This window comes from Vicugna pacos, chromosome 12 (genome assembly GCF_048564905.1).
Source record: "Vicugna pacos chromosome 12, VicPac4, whole genome shotgun sequence".
NCBI classification, from domain to species: Eukaryota; Metazoa; Chordata; class Mammalia; order Artiodactyla; family Camelidae; genus Vicugna; species Vicugna pacos.
In genome coordinates this window covers 49,841,968-49,869,184 of record NC_132998.1, presented here as the reverse complement: position 1 = coordinate 49,869,184, position 27,217 = coordinate 49,841,968, and the positions used below count along the sequence as shown (strand labels likewise).

Genomic DNA, 27,217 nt, shown 5'->3' with positions numbered 1-27,217 from the left:
AATTATTGCCTATTAAATAGCAGATATCTACCATAGTAAAAATATTTAAACTTCCTTTTCAGAAAATTTTTAAAAAATACAAAAACTACCCTGCCAATGCACCGAAATTATCGGTCAAATTTAGGAATAAAATAATCAGTTACTGGAAAGACCAGGAAATGACAAGACCGTAGAGAGAAAAGCAAGCTACATTTGAAATTTCTGTAAGGCTTTGATGTGTCTTTGAAATATTATCTACATATGTTAAGAATTTTAACATGAGCATTATGCTTCTTTTCAAGTCCAACTGAATAATATCCCCGTCTCCTCACCATTAAAGTATGTAAGAATATGAAATGTCATCTCCCCCTGAGATGGGCCCATAACTTTAATAACAGAAATTGGTTTTACTCTGGAATTTGAAAGTAAACTGAATAAAATATTTTACTGATCAAAGAAAAGTGAAGCTGCTATTAGTTTTCCCAGTTAAAAAAAATATAAAGAGTAAATTCCAGATTGTCCAGTAAAAAGTTGTTTTGTTTTTAAGAAACCTGTAGTCGTTCAGGTGTGCTGTTCACTGTGTACACTTCCATATAGGCAAAAACCTCATGACAGTTCGCCACGAGGGGAAGGACACTAAGATGCTGACACAGAAAAATCTTGCCTAGATTAGCGTAACGCTTCCTTCACTGGTTGTTCTCCTTCCATTCTTGCCCTTGCTCTTTTATCCATCCTCCAAACTGTAGCAATGATACCTCCGAAACTTAAAATGGATACTGTCACTCACTTGCAGCAAATCCTTCACTAAAGTCTCATTGCTCTTGGGATAAGTTCAAAGTCCTTTACGTGGCTCACCGGACTCTCCACAGTCTCCATCTGCCTTTGCAACTGGCCACCCTCTCTGTCCACTCTCCCCTCACCAGATTCTCTGAGCTCCAGCCTTACCCAGCTCCCTCAAGGGTACCACTCTCACCCCTCGTCCACCTGGCACCATTCCTCTCGCAGCTCACACACATTTCCTGTTCATACCCCCTTCTCCTAATCCACACTCTTCCTTCAAGAATCTATATAAACTTCATGTCAGACAGAGAAAGACAAATATCGTATGATATCACTTACATGTGGAATCTAAAAAATAAATGATACAAATGAACTTACTTACAAAACAGAAATAGACGTGCAGATATAGAAAACAAACTGACGGTTACCAAAGGGGAAGGCGAGAGGAGGGGAGAGGAATAAATTAGGAGTTTGGGAGTAACATAAACACACTACTATATATAAAATAGACAAACAGCAAGGACCTAAGTTCCCTATGCACAGGGACCTACATTCAATATCCTGTAATAATCGAAAATGAAAAAGAATGTATAGTATGTATAACAATCACTTTGCTGGACACCTGAAACCAGCACAGCATTGTGAATTAACTATACTTCAAATTTTCAAAAAGAATCTCTATAAACTTTAATTCCTGTAGGTTTTCTCAGAACACCTTGGCTTGGTTAGGTCCATCCTCTATATGTTCCCTGTATACCCACTATTATTACATTTTGATTTGATTGTAATAATAGGTTCATAGTTTCTAGATGCAAATTCGACAAGGATTGGTATAGTAACTTGTGTAGCCCCATTAACACAGAGTCTTCTATTTTGAAGAAACACAAAAATAAATAAATCTGAACATTTTTTGGTAATATTCAATAGCAGATACTTACCAGTGCCAACTTAATCATCTGGTTGGGAGTCTCCGTAAATGTCGATTGACTAGGCTAAAGAAACCTAGGTTAATAGCACTGGATTTAATTGCTAATAATAATATTAACCATTAGATAAGTACTTTCTATGTGAAGTCAATTTATATATTTTTCTCACTTAACCCTTACCGCATCCCCTTTTTCAGCAAGGAAAGAGCGGTAACTTCCTGGAAGTCAGTTACTTAATTGGCAGAGCAGGTGTGCAAACCCAGATCTAACTCTGCCAGGCCCTTCTTTTCACTCCCTTACGCTGCCTGATACAATGTGCTGCCAAACTGTATTTCCTTCCTGAAATTAGGAAATGTCAGGGTCACCAGGCACAGTATCTCTTTTAATTATCTCACAGCACCTGGGAAAGATTATATTCAAAATATTCATCTAGTCCTGTATGATGCATTAATTGAAGAGCCACTCATGTACTTAAGTGTCTGCTTGTGAAATGATCTGTGAATCCTCAGAGACAGAACAGAGTTGAAATACTTGTGGTGGTTCCATGCCCAATCCTCTTTTTTCAGAATCAAGGCTGAGCATGGCCATGACAGGCAACATTCTCATGGAAAATTTTTAGAATGTAAATATTCATTAATAGACATGTGAATGCAAGCTGTTTTGAAGGGGGCAGAGGTGCAAAGCTGCGAGGATACGGAGAACATATGGTCAGAGTAGATTCTACATCTGAAATGATATAAGATCTGTTGAATTTTCTCATAGAAGAAACAGACTAATCAGGAGTTACAAAAAAGACTTAATGTGTAACCCTTTATAGGAATGGTAACAGGTGCCATATTTAATCAGATAGTAGAGGAAGGAGTTATGAGACATCCTTGGACTGGCACAATGGTAACACATGCAACTAAGTTTATGTGATTTATTCATTTGTATACTTATTCAATCTGTATGTATTTCTGAAAACAGAAAGGTATAAAATCTGCTGTCCACTAAATAAATTATTATCACAGTCGCCTACAAATGTTACTTTAGTTATTAATTTCAATCTCATTGTAATGCCAATAAAGAAAATAGAGGTGTATCAGTGAAATCATAGTATAAAAGAGTACAAATCCTAGGCTTTTGGAAATTTTCTTTAGGCACCTTTGAGAATTCTTCTAGAACATTCTGAAGAAAACACTGGGCTCTTCCTCACTACTCCTTCTGCACCTCTGTACTCTTCTCAAGCCAAAATGACTGACTTGGGGCAGGGGGCGCCCTCATACCTGAGGCATTCCCAGTGTTGCCCCCTCTTCCAGGAACATCTTTCTTCTGACTCTTTTCCTGCCTACACTGAACATGTCATTTGACTCAGCGTGGCCTCCTCAAGGAAATCTCTCCTAATTTTTAAGTTTGAGTTAGATGCTCATTCTATGGGTTCCTCAGACAGTCTGTGTACATCTCTCATGAATTGTCTGTTGACCTGTTTGTTGCATCTCCAGACTCCAGTTAGACTCTATCACTCCCCAACCTAGAGATCATCTCCAGCACCAGTAGCACTCGGTAGGCATGAAGCTCAGTAAGTTTATCTTACCAATAAATACATAAAAATTAAACTGGGTACTTAACTTTTCTCACTGATAATTTCTCTTGCGGTGTGCATTAGAGTTTAGACATTTGAGGTGAGATTTTTGATAATTTTATGAATTCCTTTAAAGCAGAAAGACTTACAGAATTCCTGACCTGCTACATCTTCATTGCTAAGAGCTTCATTTGCACACCCTGCTATACCTTAGAAACATGCTTTTTAAAATTGGTACACTCATATTTTTTATAAAGTTAACAAATGACCACTGGACAAAACTTAGAAATACATAATTTTTTAGGATGAAAAAGTAAATGATTTCAAATCTCTATAATTCAGTTATATAAATTACTTTTTACTAGTTGTCAGGAATTATTCACCATATATTTATTTAAATTACTAATACTATATCAAATAAGTAAAATTTAAACCTACTATGATAACATTTTACAAGTATTTTTTTGATATTACTAAGACTTTTTTTAAACATTGTTTTCACACCACAGTAATATTCCATTATATGAATTGCCATAATTTATATATATATATCTTATCTCCCTTTGCTGAAAATTAAGTTATTTCAAAATTTTCACTAATATAAAATAGTCAAGGAACATTTTTGTGCAAAAATTTGTTTCCTTATATCTCATGTATTTTCTTATAATTAATCCTAAAAGAAAGATTACTAGGTGAGAAAGAATCTTGCTTATTTACAAGGTGACAGATTTCACCAGCCTTTTCTATGATTGAGAGGTCTGCTGGTGACTTGCATGAAGACATCCTTATTTTCATGTTACTTTTTTATTTTCTAGCTCTTGATTCCTTACTCTCTTATGGAATCATGTGATCAGACCCCTCAAATTTTGTCTTCAACAGTGGCCAAACTCAAAGGCACACAGTTGCACAAAATCGTATTTTCTCACTTCAGTCCTGCGGTTTAACTTAGATACATGACTCCCAGTTGTCCCTGTCCTTTCATTAGCCCTCCCTGCAATATGTGACTCTATAGTAATGGCTTTAAAAACACACAAATCAAAACTCAGATTAAACAATCATATGACCTCCTCCTTTCAAAAAGTGCCCTAAGGACAGCATTTTATGAAAGATATTCCATGAAACTGTATGATTGAGGGGAAAAAACGAGAAGATAGGCAATTTCCCTTTTTGTTTTAAATGGGATTCTCAGAGGCTTAATGCACAATGTGCACTGTGAATCGAGTGGAAAAAGCGGAGATAGAGTGTGACTCATTTCTCAAACCGAATTTGTTTTTTATGATGCAGCATCTCAAAGGACTTGGGTACTGAAGAACACACTTCTGCTTGGGGAGATTATGCCCTTAGTATGACATTGCCATTGTTCAAAACATTTTTAGAAGTCCTCTGTTGCAACCAACTTCAAGAGACAATTTACCAAACCCTAGAAAATCACTCTTACTGAATTACAGTTATAGGGTATGCTCTTCTGTTCCAGCCTCTTTCTTTGTCCTTATTTTCTCAGCTGCATTCCTTCACCTGCTTGTTCCTCACTTACAGAATCATGGGGAACTCACAGTGGGGAGGGCTGGCACTGCTCGTGAGGAGAGCTATTTGCAGAAGAGACACAGTGAAGGCCAACGAGAATGATTGTGGAACCAAACTGAAGCAAGAAGCAACTTTGTCCAAAGTACGTCATGGAGTAGACGGCTTAATTAACGTTTAATTGCCCATGGACTATTGCCTGTCTGAAAATAGCACAACTAATAACATAAATAAAACAACCTGAAGACTATAAAAGAAAATTATGAGAAATTCGATTGCCAGAAGTTAAGAATGCATATACCTATAAATTTAAAAACACACCTGAAATAAGAAAATGGATTTCTGCATAGCTCATTAGCAGTTACTGAGTTTTCCTTCAATGACATAGCCTTAGTGTGCAATTATTCAGTAATAATTAAAAGCCCTCTTTTTTGCAATCATCCTACCTTTTTTGAGTGACATATACCAGGAAGAGGCTATTAACATGCAAACAGAAGTTGCACAAAAGCCAACAAGAAAAGACAAGAATACAGGGGTATGTTAGTAAAATAACATTTGATTGCAATTGCTATTAAATTTTACCCTTTCTCCAGCTCTGGGACCACAGAAATCACCTCTGGCAAAGGCCCAACCATCTTTGTTGTTCTGGCAGTGGTGTCATTAGACAGCTGGAGAAGTTATCTATCTCTATTTGAACACTAACTGTTTCAAAAATGAGAGCTAGAGGAATAGTAGACAATGTGTAGCACCATGAATATGTTCAGTTGGAAAATCTGTTTGGCACTAATGCTAAAACAGTAAGAAAGACTGCAAAGTGTGGACACTGAAATTTTCTTTCTGAATTCTCTTCTAAAACACAATGTAGAGTTGCCAGATTTAGCATATAAAAATATAGGATACCTGCTTAACTTTGAATGTCAGATAAGAAACAAAATGTTTTTAGTATATGACCCATAATTTAGTACACATATTTATACTAAAAACATTTATTTCTTTGTGTATCTGTAATTCAAAGTTAACTAGGTGTTGCATTTTATCTGGCAACCCTACAGTCATAAAAACATATAGTAATAACACATTAGAAAGGCACAGAGAATTAAGGACAAAAATTCACAACATGCCAGGATCCAGACAGAGTTTATACTAATTAAAATACCTATTGATGAGAACAGTTAAGAATTGATGTTCATAGCACCTGATGCTCAAACTCTTGAAAGCAGATGGAGGCAAGTGAAGATTGATCAGGATTAAAGAAATACGAAAACTCTCTTGAGCTTAGAAGTTACAGTTGGTGCAGACTTTATCTCTGATGGGGGAAACCACATTAGCCAAGAATCAGTCTACCAATAATCTTTCAAGGAATGGGAACCTCTTAATAAGAGAGAAGAACTCTACTTCTGTAACACTATCTTTTCCTTAGTCATTACTCTTTCGACCGTTCAGAAGTGGAGAGTTGCCCGTATGGTTAAGTTCTCCAGTACCAGCAGTGTAACAATGGCTGGGGGTCCTCTTGCTTCCTTATCACCTGACAACCATCCCAGGGAGCCATGGAGCTGAGGGAAGAAGGAGGTTTCTAGTTGCTTCCCTCAGAGATGCATTTGTAGGGGAATCAGCAGCCTTCGAAGCGTCACATGCTGGGAAGTATATACCCCACCACTTACAAGAGTCAGCTGGCCACTCCGTCAGGAAACACTTCTTTGAATACCTACTGTGTACCAGTCTGTCCTAGGCATTGGTAATGCATTGAACAAAAGTGATCTCTGTCTCCATTGTGCTCTTGATCATTTATTCCCTTCACCTCACACAGAGAAGGAAACAAGAGTATCAGGAATGTTGCCTTACTTCTCTTCAACACAAAGTCCAAACTTAGTGGAATTATGGTCAAGGCAATAATAGAAAGTTGTCAGCTGTGCTCCACAATCTTTTGACAAAAATGCAAATAATCGTCAAAAGTTTCCCACAGCTTCCTGGATTTTCTACCTATGATCCAATGAAAACAGGCTCTCCTGTCCTCAGGCCTAGACATACAATCAGCATTTGATAGAAGCCACCAATTATTAGACTGAAGATTTTGCCCATCAGCCTGCCCTTAAGCTTCATATAATAATAGTTACCATTTACAGAAGGTTTACTTTAATTAGGCATTCTGCAACACACATTCAATGCATTATCTCATTTAGTTCTCATATCATTTAATCCTCACAATACCCATCTTATGAGGAGGTTCTTTTACAAATAATGAAACAAATCTTAAAGAAGTGAATTATATCATCCAAGGTCATGCAACTAATACGTCATAATACTATATCCAAATCCGGCTCTGCCTGATGCCAAGATCTCTCCTCTTAGCCATCACAAAGTGCTGCCTGTTAAAGGAAGATTATGCTACAACAGAAATGGATTAAGAGGAAATTCAGGACAATTCTGAGTCTTGGCTGCAGAATGCCAAGAGGACTGTAGAATAAGGGTGGAAGCAGACGTGTAACCTGAAGTGAGAGATGTCCTTCTTGGGACCAAGGTTTGTTTAGGGCGCCTGCCTGTGCTCACAGTACATGGAAACTTACCTATCCTCTTTTTCTTTGACACTTCATTATTTCTAAATAACAGACAGAAACTGCAGATTTGTGTAATCAAAACTGCATATCCAAAAATTCTAAACTTAGCCAAGATAATTTTCATATGTGCACACAACAGAAAGATATCCTCAAATATACAAATACCCACAACAACATATCATACTCAAGTCATTCCTGAAAAATGAATTTAAAAATATATAGCGTATCACTGAGGAGTGTTTTCAAATTGACTCAAAATGAGGAATAATGACAGAAGAACAATAGTGGGAATTTGTTAAAAAGGTATAAATATGCCTGAAAATTATGACCATAAATATAGTTATAAATTACACATATAATAAAAATTAAAAGATACATTCGTTATAACTATTAGAAATTATCAAATGAATTATCATTTATATATATGGCATACCCACAAAACCTAAAACAATAAACTGAAACGCTATTACAATCAATAAGGGTTCAATAAGATAAACATACATATGAGTAATATACTAAAAGCAGCAGTTAACTCATATGCCTTCAATAACTAGTCAAAATGTAATGAAGAACAAGATCAACTAAACATAAAATACATAGTAATAACACTTGAAGTAAACGATGAAATTTCTTTTTGAACTCTAAAACCAGATTTGAATAAAATGGAAAGGTACAGCGTTCCTGATTACAAAGATTAAACATTGGATAAAATAAACTCTCTTTATCCCTATGGTTAGAATTACCTTAGACAAAATAAAAATAAAATAATTATACTAAATTTCTAGTAGCCTTTGGAGGGAAAAGGGCTATTTTCTTCCTCAGCATTTATAGACTTCCTCAACTGTCCTAATTTCATGATTTAAAACCATATGTTTATTTTAAAAATAAATAGCCTACAACCAGCCCTCACCTTAAAAATATAAACTTATTCCAATATTATTCCCTTTTGAATGTTATAATGCCCTTTATCATTTTTGTTTGAACTACTATCTCACAGTGTTTCGTCCTAAAAACAACACATTTTACCTCGTCTCTGTAATATACACAGTCCGTTGTATAACTGAAGGTTTTTCTCATCCCTTCTATTTGCATGACCACTACAATGTAAATATGTTTCTTTAAATGTCTTTCTCAGGCCTTCTATTTGCCACAACTCAAAGAAAGTATCTGAGCATAAATTAGGTTTTAGGTGTAGTGGTCTTCATCACTGCATCGGTTTGATAAAGAGTATTCTAGATAGCATGGAGAAAAATTCACCTGTGGATATTTCTATCTTACTAAATGAAATGAGATAACAATACTGTGATGAATAGGAATCTTTTTTTTTTCTTGCTCTCCTTGCCTAATTTCCTGGCTGCTGCAACATCCATTCTTCAGCATCTTTTCTTAAGACACAGCACCCTTCAGTGAAGGACTCGTTTCCATGTAATTAACAGGACAACCAGTGCCATCAATTATCATCAGTCAGATGTTTTTCTACAAAATAAGGACTAGGCATTTGGTCTCACTGGCAATGTCCCTGTGTAAAAAAAAAAATCAAAGCACACTAATATGTAAACATTATTTAAACTTGATGCTGCTACCTTATTGGGGAACATTAAGTACCACAAACATCTGTTAAACCATCAAAGTTCATGTTCTTACAAATGTATTCTCAGTGGGCAGATGACAAATTAAAGTGTCACTGTTCTCCAAGTGATCATTTTCTAGGACTTTGTATTAATGTTAGTCTAACAAGCTTCTTAGAGTAAGGGTAAAATCACACACTCTACAAAGGCTATGAATTTCTTCACTAGGTTTATATATTTGGGAATCAAATAGGTAAAAAGTAGATAAAGAAGGTGGGCTCCGAGAAGATAAGAAGAAACACTGATTTGGTGGGGAAGAATCACAGAGCAATATATCCTTGTAGACAAGGAGACTCATGGAATTGTTCAGCTGGTAATAAAATCTCACTGAGAAAACTACCAGACACGTACATAACTCTGGAGAACAAGAAGACTGCAATGGTGCCCCGTGCACAAGTTCATAACTAGTACGAGCAAGAAGCCTATATGTATACGCTCAGATTCTAGTGGAAGATAGTATACCTCATCTCCTTGACCAAATCTCATTTAAAATAATGGAGAAAAAGCACAGGGATAGGAAACAGGAAACACTGCTATCATTGACCCAGAAATACTAAGACATAAAGCAAACAGTATTGAACTAATGGAAACGCAGATTTGGGGAGGGGGAGAATGGAATTCCACACAGAGGCAAGAGACAGCTTTTCTTGAGGTTGGTCTAGTTCTTCCCAGAGAGGTCCAGAAGCCAGAGGAATCACAAACCCAGAGGTAACAGTCCTGAAGACAAGGAGCTGGCTGTGGGACAATTCCTTGGAGGTCCCCAACTTCTTTTAGTGGCTGGCTACAGAATTTGCCCTCAGGATATAGCAGCAAGAATAGCTCCCTCTAAATTACACAGAGAATCAACAGAAGAGAAGACAGTTTCTAATTAGTTGTGTTGGTGTGACAGAGAAAGTGAAGCAAATTTCTTAGTACCTCGGATTTCCTCAAAGTGCACGGAGAAGAAGAAAAGAGAAAGGTCACTGCATTAACTGAAATTCGCTAAAGTTCTGTCCCCAGATACAGCTTCCTTTGTTAGACCTTCAGAGGGTCCCTCAAATTGCCCACCTGCTCCTCCCCACCCATTCTGAAGGGAATCCTATGTTTCCACACGATCCTGCCTATCTACCCACATAACACAATCATCCTACCCTCTTTACAGGAAAAGACATTTGAAGAAAATCAATAGTATAAAAAAGAACAAAGGTGAAAGAATAGAAAAAATTCCATAGAAGGATCAGAGTTAATTCTAGAATTGAAAAATTATCTAACTAGTGTCATCATAAAATTCAGGAAGGTATTGTATCCATTAAATGAGAGCATACTGATACGGAAAAGGACAAATCAGAAAATAAAAGATTTACTGGATATTATGAAAATGTTGCCCCAATGGAAAAGTCAATGTATACTGGGATGAATGGTAGCTCCCCAAAATGCATGTTTACTCCAAACCTCAGAATATGACCTTATTTTGAAATAGCATCTTTGCAGATGTAATTAGCTAAATTAAGATGTGGTCATACTGGATTATTATGGGCTATAATCCAAAAAAATTGATGTCTTTATAAGAAGACAAAACTGAGAGACACACAGGAAAGGTCAACATGTGAAAATGGCAGCAGAGATTGGAGTGATGTGTCTGCAAACCCAGGAACACCAAAGATTGCCCAAAATCACCAGCAGCTAGGAGAGAGCCAAGGCACAGATTTTTTTCCCTCAAAAACCTCCAGAAGAAACCAATCATGCTGACAACTGTATTTCAGACATCCAGCCTCCAGAACTATAAGAGAGTAAATTTCTTTGTTGTTTCAAGACATTAAGTTTGTGGTAATTTGCTCAGCTCAGGGAAACTAATACAGTCAGCTAAATGCTGTAACAATACTGTAACTACAAAGTGATATGGAAACTCAGAAGAAACGCACTGCTTTGCGAGAGTTTAGAAGACGTCAAGTAAGACTTGATAATTATACAAGATAGGGAGATATGATTGAATCAACCTGTTAAATCGAGGGAGAGAAAGTATTCCAGGTTGTGACAGCACTGTACACAAATGTACAACATGAACACATCTCTCATATTCAAGAGTCACATCTCTTGTATTCAAGACTGCAAGCCATGCGGTCTTACTGGTGGAGTTTTGAGAGCTATTATTAGGATTTTAGATGATAGACAGATTCCAGAGAGCCAGGCTCTGGAACGTATATCCTGACCTGTGGCCAATGGAAAGGGATAAAGGGGTTGTAAGCAAGAAAACAGCATGGTATATTAATGCTTTAGAAGGAATTACTCTGCCTTGGCTCTGAGTCACCATCTTCTTCCCAGTTTAAATCCCTTGCTGCTTGTGTTCATTTTTGTTTTTCTTCCTCACTGTCCTCACTACCTCACTACCTTTGCTCCTTACTGGACTTTTATGTAAAGGAAATATTTATTTAAAGCAATTTTCCAAGGAGTTTTTAGGGCCAAAGGATCTTTTCAGTATTTTTTTTTAAATCCCCAGTTCAATTTAAGCTTCTCGCTTTGGAGGCTACATGAGCTACTATATTGAATAAGTCAGTTCCATTTCATACAAATTATGCAAAAAGTAATATTATTTTCTTGGGTATTAAACCAAAATAATAGCAATGCAAAGCTGACATTTCTTATAGGGAAGACTTCTTACTCCTCAACACATTTTTATGGTGGTGAATTACTGCAACCAAAAATTTTAAGGGCCATACTTTGCATTTAATTTCACAACCATAAAATCTGTGAAATGGCTGTTAATAATCGGGTAATTGGTACTGAAATATAAAAGAACAGCAAAAAAAAAAATACAAAATATTATAGTGTTAAATTCCGTGAAAGAATAACTACTGACTTCTCAAATCATATAACCACCGAATTTTGAATTAGAAAAAAGTCATAAAGGTTGTCTTGTTCCACTGTGCAAACGGAAACTAGGGAGACATTCTTGTCTTCTCTGCCTCATTCACTGCACCTAATTAATCAACACTGCCACTTTAATTATGTTCATTTTGCCTCATCCCTCTGGCCACCGTTTTCACTGAGATCAGCAGTATATCTAGTACCTGGATTACTGCAATAACATGTTAAACTGTAGCTCTCCTGACAAACTTGCACTCATCTTCCCCAACCCAGTCCCCTCTTCAGGTACAAAGGTTTCCGAATGCTATTCCCAATTACAATCATGTATGCCATTGCTCTGCTTAAAATCCTTCAAAAGCTCCCCATTACTGCCAGAGTAAGACCAGACCTCAACAGAGTTTACCAAGCCTTTGGATCCAACCTCAGTTTCCATCTCCTGCCACACCTCCCGTGCTTGGTTCTCTCCCAGTTTGTTTAGCTAAGAGGGAAATGTAGTAACGCCTGATGACAACACACTATTCTTTCAACCAAGAAATGCAAGCCAAGGTAGAGGAAACACAAAAGGTTGTTGACAAAGAAACCTAGCACTGAAGCACAAAGCCAAGGACTCAAAAATAAAGTTACCAAGAAATCCCTTAAGACAGAGAAATCTGAGATTGAATTAAATCAACAGTTAATACATACATGGAAAAATGAATAGCTATTGAAAACAATCACTAAATTTAAAAAGCTAAGAACTGATAGTATGCAAATGTTACAACTAAAAATTGAACAGCAGATTCACAAGAGAAATGGAAGCACTAAAAGAACCCTGTTTTTGAATTAAGACTAATCCACTTTGAATGTCTTTGAACCTGTTAGTGCATTAAAATGTATTTGACTTAATTAATTTGTAGGAACTTCATTTATCTGTAGCATTGTAGTCTAAATATCAAAGGACAGTCAACACCATTTTGAATCTAGGAATTAAGCATAAGCTCACACATATTTATCCATCATGATACAAATACGATAGGTTTTCAACCTTGATGCACCCACTAATCGTTTTATATGACTCTGATAGGTCACTCAGGCCTGATAATACAGTTCCAACAGCTTAAAAAAAAGGCTACTTGCTACTTTAGATTCTGTTTGCACACAAAAGAGCCAGCTAAATCTCTGTTCTGCCCACTTCCTACTCAATTTATATGAAAGACAGGTTTCATTAAGGATATTTTGATGATTTTCATAATTGCCTTCTTACTGCTCACCTCAACAGAGAAGCAGGACAATCTAATAAATCAAACTGTAATAACTGTTGTTCCGCTTTCCTAAATGTCAATTTTATCCAAGTTAATATGGTAAGGAAGCGTCCTCTTGCTATGATTACTTTGCCACTGTTTCCAATACAATTATTACACAATATTCACTTTTTAGCAAACAGCATTTTATCATTTATCAATAAACAGCAACATGAGTTGCTGCTGTATAATTTGCAAACACAGATGCAAAATTTACAGAAATTCTGAACAATCTCTGGCCCTTTCATTGAACTCAATCTGGCAAATACTCAGTGAATAACTTTATATTCATTCAAATAATTTTTGCTTAAACGTTATTCATAAACATGGAGTCTGAAGTTTATGATAAGCAATATCTTTTGAATATCTTGACAATATTACTTAGGATCACTTTTATTTTATTAAAAAACAAACTTCTTCCCATTTTATCATTTAATGAATGATTTGAAAATTCTGAACAAAGTATTGGTGTAAAGTAAGGGAACACCTGTGGCCAAAAGGTGGTATATTTTCACCACTGGGGCTTTCTCCATAGAGACAACTGCAAGGACACCTTCCATTGCTGAGACTAAGTCACAGAACAATTGCCAAGAAGGGCTATCTTGACCTTTGCTCCAGTTTTTAAAGATGTCAACAATGTTGTCAGACCCATAAAGAAGGTCAAAGCTCTAAGATCTGATGGCAAAACCACCAGTCTTCAAACAGGAAACAAAGACGACACTACTGAGGTGTCTGCGTAGGATTTTCTTAATACACGAACACCGAGGAAATAAATGTCAGATTACAAAGATGTCTTTATCATTATCAGCTTTCAGAAGAAAAGGTCAGTCAAGTAACGATAGTAACAATGGAGTATTTTTTCCCAATATTACCAGCAACATTTTGGCCCAGCTTCTCGAGAACTGTTTTGATTCTGAAATGCATTCTCTCAAACACTCTCAAAATTATAATGTTGCTTTATATCCCATCCCAAGGCAATAAATACCACCTTTGGCTAACTGGCTACTACAGAAATGTTGAAAGAAAAGTTTTTCTGTCCTGTAATTACTAACCTCACAACAACATCTAATCTCATTTACAAATCTTAAAAGCAGCTCCAAATATCTTACACGCAATTCACCAGTTATTTTTGTGTACACTCACCATGATCTGGTTAATCACATGTGAGAAGGCAATGTTCTATAAAATACATTCGTCATCACCAATAGGTTGAAAAAGGGTTGCGTTAAAAAATTCCAAAGGCAAAATCCAATGAAAGTAGGGAAACATATTATAAAACACACACACACACACACACACACACACAGGGATAAAGGAAAAAAATTGGAAGTAAGTGCATAGACAGGGTAGTCTGGAGGCTTTAAAGACAGTAGAAGGGTAAGAGGTAGACCTGGTAGAGAAGGCAGCAATGGAGGGCTGCATCTGGAGCGGGATCTGGAAATTGAGAGAATACCTAAAACAGTGACAACTCCCCTGCTACTGCTGAGTAACAGGACGTAGAAGAGGACAGACCCTACCCCAACTATTCCTAACACTCTCGCTGCTTCCCAAGACCTAAAATTTGTGCATCTAATGTTAAACCCAACCCAGACTAAGCAGTCGAGATGGAACGGGAAGAGCGCCAGGAGTCAGAGGACCTCAGTTCCAGCCCTGCCACCGTCACTCCCTAGCCTTGGCGATGATCAAGTCAGCTGCCTTTTCTGTGAATTGAGGCAAGTATACCAGGTGATCACCAGATCCTTCCAATTCAAAATCCCATGAACACCAGACATGTGTTATAGACACCAGTCACCAATCTCATTCAACGAGCATGTATTTTAGATAATATATGTATATATGTATATATACATAGTACACAAATACAGATGCACGCACATTAGTAGTCTCGATCAAAACTTTAAGCCATACTCCTGAGTCTCTTCCTTTGCTTCTCCATATAAAGTTTTTATAAATATATTCCCTGAGCATGTATCTACATCATGACTGTGAATAAATCTTCTTTTTATGTAAATATGTATATCCTGAAATAGAACACTATTTTTTCTTAAAAGAGAAATATGGTGCACTATATAATACATATTTTTTATCTTGAAGTAGTCTTCATTAATGGGTACATTAAAATACAAACTTAAGCACTATGCTATACTGCATAGTATTCTCTATGCTCATTCTGATAGAATGGGTTATGAAAGAGATTAGAACTGAATAATTTGACACTATTTTGTAAACACTTAAATGTGTTAGGCATATCTGTAAATCCTCAAGTGAATAAGACTTTCCCTTCTGTATAAGATACAGGAAGGGGAAAAGGATGGTGTCTTTGATAAGGCTCTTTTCAAAGGGAAATAAAACTGAGATTATCTAATCAGTTAGCCTTGTGGGTGGATGGGTTTACACCTGCACTGAATCTTACACTTAGGAAATGACAGAGCCGATCATCTTTATTGGTTTCATGACAGAGCCAAAGCAAAAATGATTTCCTGAGATCAATATGTGGTTGAGAGAAAGCTGTTTTCAATGGAAACAGGAAGCTAGGAGCTAACCTGTTTCTATGGTAACCAGAGCAGCTACCCAACAGCTGTAGGGAAAAAAAAAAAAAAGAGAGAGGGCAGAAAGTTATAATGCAAAACACCAAAAGAAATCAATACTAGTTTACCTTATTACTGTGATGGTCCCTAGAGTACAATCAAAATGAGGGCGGACATGCTGTCCCTCCCCGGCCCCACCCTCAGGGATTTTTAGCAATAAGTATCCTTGTTTTTTCTCCAAATCTCAAAATCTTAGAGCTGGAAAGAAGTTTGGATACTTATCTTGCCCAAAGTGTCATCCTTTTTTTTTTTTTTCCTTTCCCCAAAATAAGGCAAAAGGAAATCAAGACTGAGGAAGATGAATTAAACCCTCCTAGGTCACACAGCTAGTTGTGAAATCCGGGTCAGCGCCCAGGGCTCCTGGATCCCACCCTAGACCTGCTTCCAGTGCTGTTTCCATATATTCTCTCTTACTGCTTTCTTCTCCTTCCAACACCCACATTTTCGTCACTTCCTGTGAAAATGTTGACTACACAGCATTAAAATTAATCACCTCCCTTCAACCTATAAGAAAAGCAAAAAGCACTGCTATCCTGTCATAAAAAATCTTGACTGCTCTTCCAGAAGGAAAGCCCTTCGTACATCACACAGAGTTGAAGTTTGTGTAACATGCTGATGCTTAGTTACTGTTTGAATTCTGTTGCCACTACATATTTCCTTATGGAGGTCTGCGTTTACCTTTTATCAGTCCTTTCGTGCCCTTTACTGTTTAATTTAGATATATTTTTAAAGGCTGCCATCATAAAAAGGATATATGACTCAGAAGTTGAAAAAAAATGGGAACTGAAAACAGCATTTACTTTATTTGCAGTAGTAAAAGTCAACAGTAATGACACATTTCCAAATGGGAAAGGTCGACCTGCATTTCTACATAAACCTACGCATTTCCTAGTTTTCAGCTGCTCTGAAAATAAGATTCTTCAAGGAGAAGAACCATTTCCTTGACTCTCATGTAGTTTTTTTCAACGCTGGTCTCCAAATGAGCTCTTAGCAAAATAGAGCCGAAAAGAGTCACACCAAACCTGCCCAACTATTCACCTTTGGCATGCCCAGTGCCCAGCAATGGATCCGATATCCTAGTTTGTGATCAAATGTACTACTGAAAAATACAATCCTAGTGAAGTTGTTTGATTCTTTTAATGATGCATTAAATCAGGTACTCTCTGATCCTATCCAATGCTCCGGATATGAGAATAAAATTAAGTTTATTTGCGAACTGTACAATTAGTGGCCTGGAAAGGGTCAAAGGACACTTAGATGCTTATACGGCAAATGCAAGCACGCCAGACTATTACAGCAGACTCTTTCTAGGGGGTCTGAAGTTTGGATTTGCATTGTCATATGGTTGGCCGTGACTTTTACTGAAAATGGAAGGGGATGAAGACATTTGACCCACTACAAATAATTCAGTTGTTTGCTGTAAGTACTGCCTTTATCATATTCTTCAATAACATTGCAAAGAGACAGCCTATAAACCACTTCGAAAATCGAAAATCAAGATTGAAATAGCCTAACACTTTCATAAAAGCTAACAATATCTTAAAAGTATCATTTCTAAATGGAATATTTTCCTGCACATGTCAGGCAATATTTCCATATGAGATTTTTTTTTGAGGAAAACATCTTTAATATCTCTGGGATTTTGTTTGTTGAAGTTTTTAATTGAATAGATAATGTTTTAGGAAACATTTTATTATAAATAGAGTGGTGAGCTGATTGAGGGCAAAGCACTAAATCTTCCCCACACAGTCCCAGTAACTCACACGGTTTCTGGTCCAGAGTGACTGCATAGTCAATGTTCATTGACTAAATAAACATTCTAAAACTTTGTAATAATTAACCAAAATATTTTATGAACAAGCTACTTTTGGCCACTAGTTCTTTTAACTGGAGCAATGCTGATAAACCAAGAATTAATACGTTTTCTTTCTTTAATCTTAATATATGACTCAAATTGTCCTCACCTTATTACAATTTTTTTTTTAAATCACTGTCACACACAAAGCCAGTAAACAGTCATTTAGATCACTTTAGATCACTTCTTTCCTGCTTTGCTTTGCACTTTGAGGTAGAGGGGAAAATGGTTCATAAAAAAGTAAATTACATATATGCAATTCTGAATCCAATTCTAGATACTGAAATTTAAATTTTAGTAGTTTTAAGGAGTGTATTTCAGTAATGCTATGGAAATAAAATGATTTAAAATGCTGATAAAGTAAATATTTTCTAGATTTTAAAAAATGGTGGATTCAGTCTCACAATCCAAGTATATTTGGGATTATCTGCACATAATGGTAAAGACAACACCTTAAATAAAGTTCCATAGCAGTTACTCTTGTGTTTCTCTTTTCTAAAATGCTCTCTGAAAGTTAAAAAAAAAAAAAAAGATTGATCAGGTAATCAAAGATATACATGGCGCCAAGGAAGAGCCACACTCCAAAACAGAACCCAATTCAGTCACCTTCCTTCCTCCCCTAGAAAGAAAAGTGAAAAGAAGACAGAGAAGGAGAAATTATAACTGCTCTCAGCTCTTTAATATTGGGAACACGTTATTTAATATATTTTTAACTCTACTGTTTTGCCCTGTTTTTAAACTTCTAAAAAATCTAGCTCTATCAAGGAATTTCTGCCTGGAGCCTGTTCACTTACCTATGGTATGCCTTCATAGGAAAACACATACAAACTTCACTTCCTTCTAAAACTTCAATATTATATTGTAAACACACACTGCATAACATCGTCACAAATACATATCTACATATCCTTGCTTTTTACTTTTTGTAAATATCACTCAGTGGCATCAAAAGAATAATCTCTCCTTTTCTTTCCTGATCTCATTTTCTCCACAACAAGTTTCCATGACAACTTATATTTGAATTTTTATAAATTTCTATTTTGGAACACTATTCTTAAGAATAAATTCATAAATATAAAATATAAACTTATTTGCGAAGTTAACCTGAACAATTTGGACCATTCAAATACGTATTTACATCACAAATTAAAAGCAATAGAGGAGGGGGAAATGCCAACCAAAGGCAAAAATACAATGTTGTAAAATTCAATTAATTATCCAGTTCCTATCACTATTGTCTCAGCCTGCCACTTTAGATCATAAAAGTTAGAAATAAAACACATCTATTATACAATTGAGTCAATCTCCTCAATATTCGCAAAGGATAAAGACAATGATGAAACAGGTATAACAAATTGAAAAAGGAATTTGCACAGTTAAAATTGTTCATCTTAAGTATATCAATAAAAGATGAACTAATATAAAATGAAAGGTAAGAGGGTTTATAAAATTTAAATACTTCTATTAAGAATGAGACTCTTGGCAGTAAGACCACAGCTGAAAGAAACCACTTGATAATTGATTTATGTCTCCTAGCATCATGTCCATGCAAAATATAATTTCATTCAGTGACCTCCCAATGTAATTCTACTTATCAAATTAGTCAGATAATATTAAGTCAGTCCATCATCTGAACTAAAAGTGTCCATATGAGAATATTAAATCACCTTTAAATAGAATGATGACTTCTGATTACTCTTTTTTTAGACAACCCCTAGTAAGTTGAAAAGGAATTTTCCTGAAGGCAAGTCCCACAAATGTTAGCCAATCTGAAAAAAAAAAAAAGGAAAACATTCCATATCAACTGGTAAATAAAAACGGAAAGTTAAACCAGGGCTCATTTTAAGAAAACGCCAGTCCCATATTTGCACTCTAATGTTGGTTGGTGCAGAGGAAGTCCTGAGTGGGGGAAAAAAAATAAACACACACACACACACGTCACAGATGACCTTTCAAAGTTAGAATTCTAGTGAATGTCCTATGCTGCACTAAATCTCAAGAGCAACATGATGTGCAGAAATTTCACAAGCCAGTCAGTTATAATCAGTGGTTGTGGTGGAAACGGCCTGGAGAGGATGTCATAAGACCTCCAGCATAATTCTGGCTCTGCTATTAACTAGGTGTATGACCTTGGCCATCACTTAGCATCTGCAGTCTCCACTTTCCTCATCCACAAAATGCAGGGTCCTCAAGAGGTGACCTCAAAGAAATTTTCCAGGTCTACGATTCTCAGCTGATTCTGCTTCAAATGGCTCTTTGACCTTGTATTAATCTCTAATCTATCTGTGTTCTTTTCCTGACCTAAAATGGATGCAGGTCAAATCCTTAATATTATTACAATGAAATCTTAGTAAGCTTTATAAAAAGCTGTTTTCAAGTTAATGGTCTACCCTTCGACCAATAATCAATAGAATCAATTTCATAGCAATAATAAAAACTGAACATCTTCTTAAAGTTTTTTTACACAATCTGGCCTACAATAAAATGTTATATTATTATAAGGAAAGATAAAACATTCTGTCCTTTTTATACCACATGATATTTAAAAAGTTACACGATGAGCCTGAAAACAAATTCAGATTCTCTTTTTAGCCACCAAATGAAAAGAGCACTGTGGCACTCAGTTGGAATCCAAAAAAAAAAAAAAACAAAAAACCCCACAGAGGTAACGGTTATGAGTCTGTGATTTAATTTAAGTAAGTAAATAAATAAATAAATATGCACTTTTTTCCCTCTGAATGCCAATTCTTGTTGAATTTATAGAATGGTCTTAAAAAGGAAGGTTTCAGAGCTGAAGCTATTAATTCTATATTCAAATGTGGACATGCATTTAAATACCAGATCCCATAAAGTTGCAATGCTTTAAATTTTCTCTTTCATATTCTGTTCCAAACTGAAAACAAAACATATTCTCAGACTTCCAAAGTGGTATCAGAAGCACATCTTCTGACACATTCTCAGACAGCTGCACAGTATCTCTGACATGCAGAAGATGACGATAATGAGGATGGAGCCAAAGTCAGGCTGGGAGAATTCCCATTCTGCCCAGGGGAGATCTTTTCTGGGTGTCAGAAGCTAACCAGACACATGCAGTTGCAAAGATGTAACTACAGTACTCCCTTCTCACATATAATTAAAAACCATTCACGTACTGTATAATTTTTAGTTATTTATATTTCTTTTATTTCCTTTAAAACTAGGGAAACCATTCTTGGTTACTTTTATAGTCGCTGCATAGAGTTTTGAAGAATTAATTGGGGGTGTCAAGGACTAAATTTGAACTGTCACTCAAGCTAGAGACTGGAAAGAAAAATTAAGGATGAGATCACAAGCTATAGAGTAAAATAAAGTTGTCTACAATCTAAATTACTCAGAGTTAGGGACTCCGACTAAACGAGGATCACCAAAGCGACCGATCTGAGTCCAACCTGTAAAAAACACAGATACAGCACAAGGGGAAAGGCACAGACTCCAAAATTCCCTGTGCAGGTGGGTTACCAGTCAACTCACTGGGACAAGCAAGCCCAGCACCGCTGCCCCTTGGAAGGAGACAGGCCCAAATAACATTCAGGACATTCTCATCACAAAATGAACCTCCTGGCACATCCTCTCCACGCCCAGCCACAGCACACATTCTATTTCCCCTCGACTGTCCTCAGATTAAATCCCTAATCGGAGCCACTGCTCCGGGTGAGCCAGATGTGCAGGAGTGCCGGGCCTCACTGAAAAGGTCAAATCGTGATGACCAGAAGGCCTGAAGGGGCACCCGAGCTAAAGAAAAAGTTGGGACAAAAGAGTCAGAAAAAGAAACTCAAGCAAGTGTGATTTGAAGCGTACAGTTTATAGAAGGTTCCAGGCAGACTTGCCCAGAGAAGTCGACATTTGCCCTTTCGGTTCCATCTGCTAAAGTAAATCTCACTTTGACCTGAGGAGGAGAGGACGGGGATAATGGGGGGGGGGGGGAGCAGGGTCCCTGAGTTTGCCCTGCACCAGGTGGGTCTCTGACCTCACCGTCAGGGAGCCCCTGCCCCTATCCCCCTGGGTGGAAAAGAGCAGGAAGTTGCGGAAGGAGTTGGGAGGAGCTGGAGCAGCAAGAAAGGGGGCGATTCTGGCCTTACCCTGGCGGCTCTGGACGAGTAGGGGTCCTCAAAGAGGGCCCACATGCGGGGCTGCAGCCTCCTCCAGCGGCCAGACTTGCCGTCGGGGCCGCCCAGGCCCGCGGCGTCCTCGATGCCCAGCCTCTTGGCCGCCAGGTCCTCGTCGTCGCCGGGGTCGCCGCCGCCGATGAGGTCGGGGGTCTCGAAGATGTCGAGCGCCTCCTCAGCGTCGCGGTGCTGCCGGTAGGTCATCCAGCAGCAGGGCTCCACGTCCGTCTCGTCGATGCCCCAGAAGGCCAGCTCCTCCTCGAAGAGCGGCCCGCACACGTCGGCGGGGCAGTGCAGCTTGCCGGTGCGGTAGTAGTTGAGCACGTAGGCGAAGACGCCCGGGTGCCGGTCGAAGAAGAACTCGCGGCCGCCCCCGGGGTGGTCGCCGCCGCCGCCGCCGCCGCCGCCGCGGGCGCTGCAGTTGCCCGCGCCGCCCTCGCAGCAGCCGCCGGGCCCGGGGGACAGTGGGGGCGGTCGCGGCGGCGGCGAGAGCGGAGGGGGCGACGGCTGCAGCTTGTCCCCCGCCGCCGTCAGGCAGTCGCCCTGGGGCTCGGAGGCGGCGAGAAGGGCCAGGCGCGTCCCGGGCAGGGTCCTGAGGGTGCTGCGGTAGGTTTCGTGCCGGGTGCCCCCGACATTGAGGATCACCCTCTCGTTGTTCTCGATCTTGCCCATCTCTGTGGCTCAGACATGACTGGGGGAGGCGAACACAGCGCCAAGTTAAAGACTCGGCCGGCGGAGCCGCGCTGTGACCCCCACCCCCACTCGCAGCCCGAGAGTCCCAAGATGCAGGGTTGGCAGAGATGCAAGGGGCAGAGGGCCCTCCGAGGAGGAGTTCGGCGCCCGGCCCTGTCCCCGCCTCAAGCTTCACACCTTTCCCACGTTTCCAGAAAACTGCGGGGATAGCAGTCCAAACCTTCCTTGACCTGCCATGACACCCATTCCCCTCGGCTCTGCCTCCTGCATCTTTTCACCCCTCACCCTCTCTCCCCTCTGTCCTCTCAAGTCTAACCTGTTTCCAGCCCCTGTTCCTCTCTCTTCTCCCCAAACCCCGTCCCTCTCCCTCCAAAGCCCTCCCCCACCCCGTCCTCTCCCCCTGCCCTGGTCACTCTCCTACGTCCACATTCCGAGACCCTCTCCCCCCTACCCTCTCCCCCCTACCCCCTCCTGGAGGCAATTCCCTTGGGCTGGGAGTTCTCTCCGCCCAGGCAACTTGGCAGTGTTGGGTGGGAGACCCCCGGGCTCCGCGGCGACCCCCCATTAAACGCCTACCCGCGGTCAACTCTGGACGGCCCGCGGCTCCCTGACCCCCGGGGAGCAGTGCCCTTTGCGCGACCTGCTCTCGGTTCGCCTCTACTCTCCCTCCCGGGCCAGGCAAAAGGACTGAATGCACAAGTCACAGCAAAAACGTCCCTGCTAGTGCCTTTCACAAGGAGATCTCTGCCTAATTCCCTGATCCAATTTCCTTTTCACATTATTGCTGTTGTTGTTAATATTATTATTACTTGGAAAAGGAACCGACTAACTAGGATCCATTTTGGGGAGCAGAAGTAATCAATGCATACCATCCCCCTTTCCCAAGAAAAATAAACGCCTTGGAGGGGGAGGGTGGGGGCTTGCTTTCCAGGAGGGACAAGGCCCGGGGGAAAGCTGCCGGAGGCACACCCCCTGCGTCCCCGAGCTGGGAGTCCTGGCTGACAGTGTCCCCGTTTCCCATCTCCCAGCCGCCTCTCCCCACAGCTGCCCCTCTCCAACCTAGTGCGGAACGAAGGAGCGATGCCTGCCTTGTAGGGCCAGCACGCGCGTCCCGGCACATCTCCCCCTTGCCCTCCTGCCCCTAGGTACCTTAACGAGCCCGAGAGAAAAGTGGTTCTGCTCTGGCTTCCGAGTGGACGAGCTTCTCCGGGCAGCCGGGCTGAGTCCCGACACGCAGCCGAGCCGCCCTTCTCCAGCGAGAAACTACTTGTTGGCGTTTTCCGGGTTCAGGTGGTTGGGCCGCTGCCCGGGGCGCCGGGCTCGCGGAGACCGCCCCCGCCGGCCGCCGGCCGCGCCGGCCGCCTTCATGCTGCGCTCGGTGGGCTCGGCCCGCGCCGACCTCGGCGCCCAGAGTCACCATCGCGCGGGGCTGGGCGGACCATGGAGCTCGGGGCGGGTCCAGGCGGCGCTCGGCGGCCCGGCCGGGGGCGGGGAGAGCGGCCGGCCGCGGCTGGAGCGGAGCTGACCCGAGGTCGGGAGAGCTCACCCACCCGAAGGTAAGACCATCACCCGGCTCCGACTTGGACCTCCAGGATTTGTGTCTCCCCCCTAAGCAGCCGTTGCCGGAGCCGTCCCTTCCGCGCCGCTCGGCGTCAACCACCGCCGCCGGAGCACAGAGCTCGAGAACGGTGGGCGGTGGGTGGGTGGGTCTGGGGAAGCTATGTTGTACCAACCAGGTTCATCTATTTTTCTTCCGCCAAGCTCTATCCCCACCCTCTCTGGAGCGTCTGCCTGCCTTATTTACACCCCACTCTCCGCACCCTTTCTCTTCCCGCTGCCCCACCCCTCCCAACAAGTGAGAGAAAAATCTAAGACCAATTGCATTTTTTTTCTTAATGACAGCTGATGGGAAAGAGAGCGCTACTTACAGGTGACAAGTGAGTCTGGTTTCTCGCCTCTTATCCATGGCTCTGGCTTGCTCTTTTCAGGCAAATGTAGGTCTCCAGTCACCACATCATGGTTATATAAAACAAAACAAGTTTTAAAAGTTTATTCCAGGAACACAGTGCTCTAGCAAGTAAAAATTCAGGTTTACCAGAAGCCAAAAAGAAAAGGTACAGATAACCGAGCACCAAAGCAATGATTTCATTAACCAATTTCTCCCTTTCTCAAAATTTTATTGGACCTTGTATTCGTTTGCTAGGGTTGTCCTAACAGAGCACCACAAGCTGGATTGTTTAAACAGCAGAAATTTATTATCTCAGAGTTCTGAAGGCTAGACGTTCCAAATTAAGGTGTCATCAGGATTGGTTCCTTCTGAGGGCTGCGAGGAATGGACCTATTCCAGGCCTTTCTCCTTGGCTTATAGACAGCGGTTTTCTCCCTGTGTCTCTTGACATCATTTTCCCTTCATGCATGCCTGTCTCTGTGTCAGATTTCTCCTTTAGATAAGAATACTCGTCATATTAGGATTAGGACCCACTTTAACGATTTCATTTTAACTCGATCACCTCTGTAAAGGCCCTATTCCAAATAAGATGACATTCTGAGGTACTGGAAGTTAAGACCCCCACATCTCTTTTTTTTCGGGGGGGGGAGGGTGGTTTGAGGGGAAGACTAGGACCCAGTTCAACCCATATCAGAACTTACCACCAAATAGAGTGTGTTTCTGTGTCTCTGTGTGTATTTCCAGAAAGAAGGAGAGAAAGGAAGGAAGGAAGGATGGAAGGAAGGAAGGAAATCAGAAGGATAAAAAGGGAGAGGGAGGGAAGTGGGAAAGGAGGGAGACCCTAGCCCATGGGTACCGTTTGCTTAAACTGAAGGTGAAGTCCACAGAATTGGTGAAACATCAGGTTGTATGTAGGAGGATGTCTCTGGAAAACAGTTTGATAATTAACACTATGATTTGGAAAGAGCAAGAGTTATGAGTTACTAATAAGAAAATTTTAGCAATACAGAGGACTGCAAGGTAGGAAATTAAATATAAACAGTTCACTAAAGAAAACACCTACCCATTATGACAGTAAATAAACAAAATGAGGAATTAAAAGATCTTTAGAAAGACTCTTATGTCTAGGAAACTAATGCAAGAAAATATGGTATGTATACATTTATAAGAAATTTACTAACAATATGACAATAATTGTGTAATAATAGCCTAAGGAAAAGATATATGGATCCAGCTTTGTGAAAATATGAATTTGCTTTACTAGCACATGCAAAAAAGTGTAAAGCTTAAATAATGAGGGAATGATTCTACTTTTGCACAGTCACTGAGGCACTTCTAAAAATAACAGTAATAGCAAATTCAATCACCAGAAAATTTACAGAGAAAAATTAAATTCAAATTCTAACATGCATGTTCATACTGTCCAGACAGCTCCTTGTTTACCTTAAAGTAAATTCAAAATGGAGAAAAAGGCATATGGATTGCTTTAAAATAAATTAGCAATACTAAGTGTAGAAGCAGCAGCGTTTATAATAATAGATGACATTTACTGAGATCTTACTATGTGCAAAACGCTTTGCATAAATTACTACTTTTGATTTAAATAGAGGAAATATTTACACTAAATTATAAGACTTCCAGAAAGATAACTCATACAGATGGCAGGAATCAATAATGAAAGCCTTTAGCTTGCTTATATTAAATTTGTATTGTATGATACTACTCCGCCATAAAAAAAAGAAAATTTTGCCATTTGCAGCAACATGGATGGAACTGGAGATCATCATTCTAAGTGAAGTAAGCCAGAAAGAGAAAGAAAAATACCATATGAGATCGCTCATATGTGGAATCAAAAAAAAAAAAAAAAAAAGACACAAATGAACTTACGTACAAAACAGAAACACTCACAGACATAGAAAACAAACTTCTGGTTACCAGCAGGGGAAAAGGGGTGGGAAAGGATAAACTAGAAGTTCAAGATTTGCAGATATAAACTATTATACATAAAATAGATAGCAAGTTTCTTCTGTATAGCCCAGGGAACTGTATTCAATATCTTGTACTAACCTATAATGAAAAAGAATATGAAAAGGAATATATGTATATATATGTATGACTGAAACATTATGCTGTACACCAGAAATTGACACAACATTGTAAACTGACTATACTTCAATTAAAAAAAAATTCGTATTATAAAGGATATATATAGAAACCAAAAGAAAGGGGAAAGAAAGATGCCAAGGACTCTTGGTGAAGGGGAGAGAAAACAAAGCTCTAATGAATCCATTTGAGTCAAAGGTTATATGAGCTCTCTAGAAATAATCACACAGGCAAAAGGATCATCTTTTAGAAGAATCCAGATTTTTCTTGTAATTTATAAAGGATTAGATGTGAAATTAGAGAGCATTTCAGATAAATATGAAAATAAGAATGTGGAAAGATAAAAAATAAAACTATCAATGGGGAATTGAGAAGCAAAGCAATGAGTGAAATACAGTCCCTTTCATTTTTTTTCTGGTCAATATAAGAGGAAAAGATCCTAAGACAAATATCTGGGCTTCATTATGTAAGACAGGAGAGAACAGAAAGCCCTTCCAGCTAACTAATTCCACTGATCCTGTGGTGAAAGACAGATAAAAGTTGGCAAAGGAGGGAAGCAAGTCTTTGAAAGATGGCAATGGAAAACTGAGGAGGAAAAAACTGTTGTGGTTTCCTTTGTTGGTCTGTGTAGAGCAAGGATTTAAAAGACTATATGGACATTACCTCTTGCAGAGAAGCAATTGAAATGCTGCTTCCTTTATATCCTTGAGTCAGCATCACAGAAGGCCACAGAGACTGAGAACGGCATCACCACCAGAAATGTGGGTTGATCTCATGAAGCCACATTGTGACTGTCAGAATGACATCCTTG

General features: G+C 39.4%; 1 protein-coding gene across 7 annotated transcripts in view; it reads right to left on the bottom strand.

The window, feature by feature from the left end:
- KCNC2 (potassium voltage-gated channel subfamily C member 2) overlaps positions 1-23,639 on the bottom strand; it is a 174,855-nt gene extending 151,216 nt beyond the window's left edge. For 6 of the 7 annotated variants that reach the window (XM_072973382.1, XM_072973384.1, XM_072973385.1 and 3 more), the window contains exons 1-2: positions 23,505-23,639; positions 21,636-22,353 (exon numbers count right to left, since the gene is read on the bottom strand). In XM_072973382.1, coding sequence (XP_072829483.1) covers positions 21,636-22,334 — 699 coding nt within the window. In that variant the 5' untranslated portion in view covers positions 22,335-22,353; positions 23,505-23,639. Of the gene's footprint in view, positions 1-21,635; positions 22,356-23,504 lie in introns of those variants that run through there. The other variant, XM_072973383.1, reaches the window with a different exon arrangement.
- Between the last annotated feature and the right edge of the window lie 3,578 nt (positions 23,640-27,217).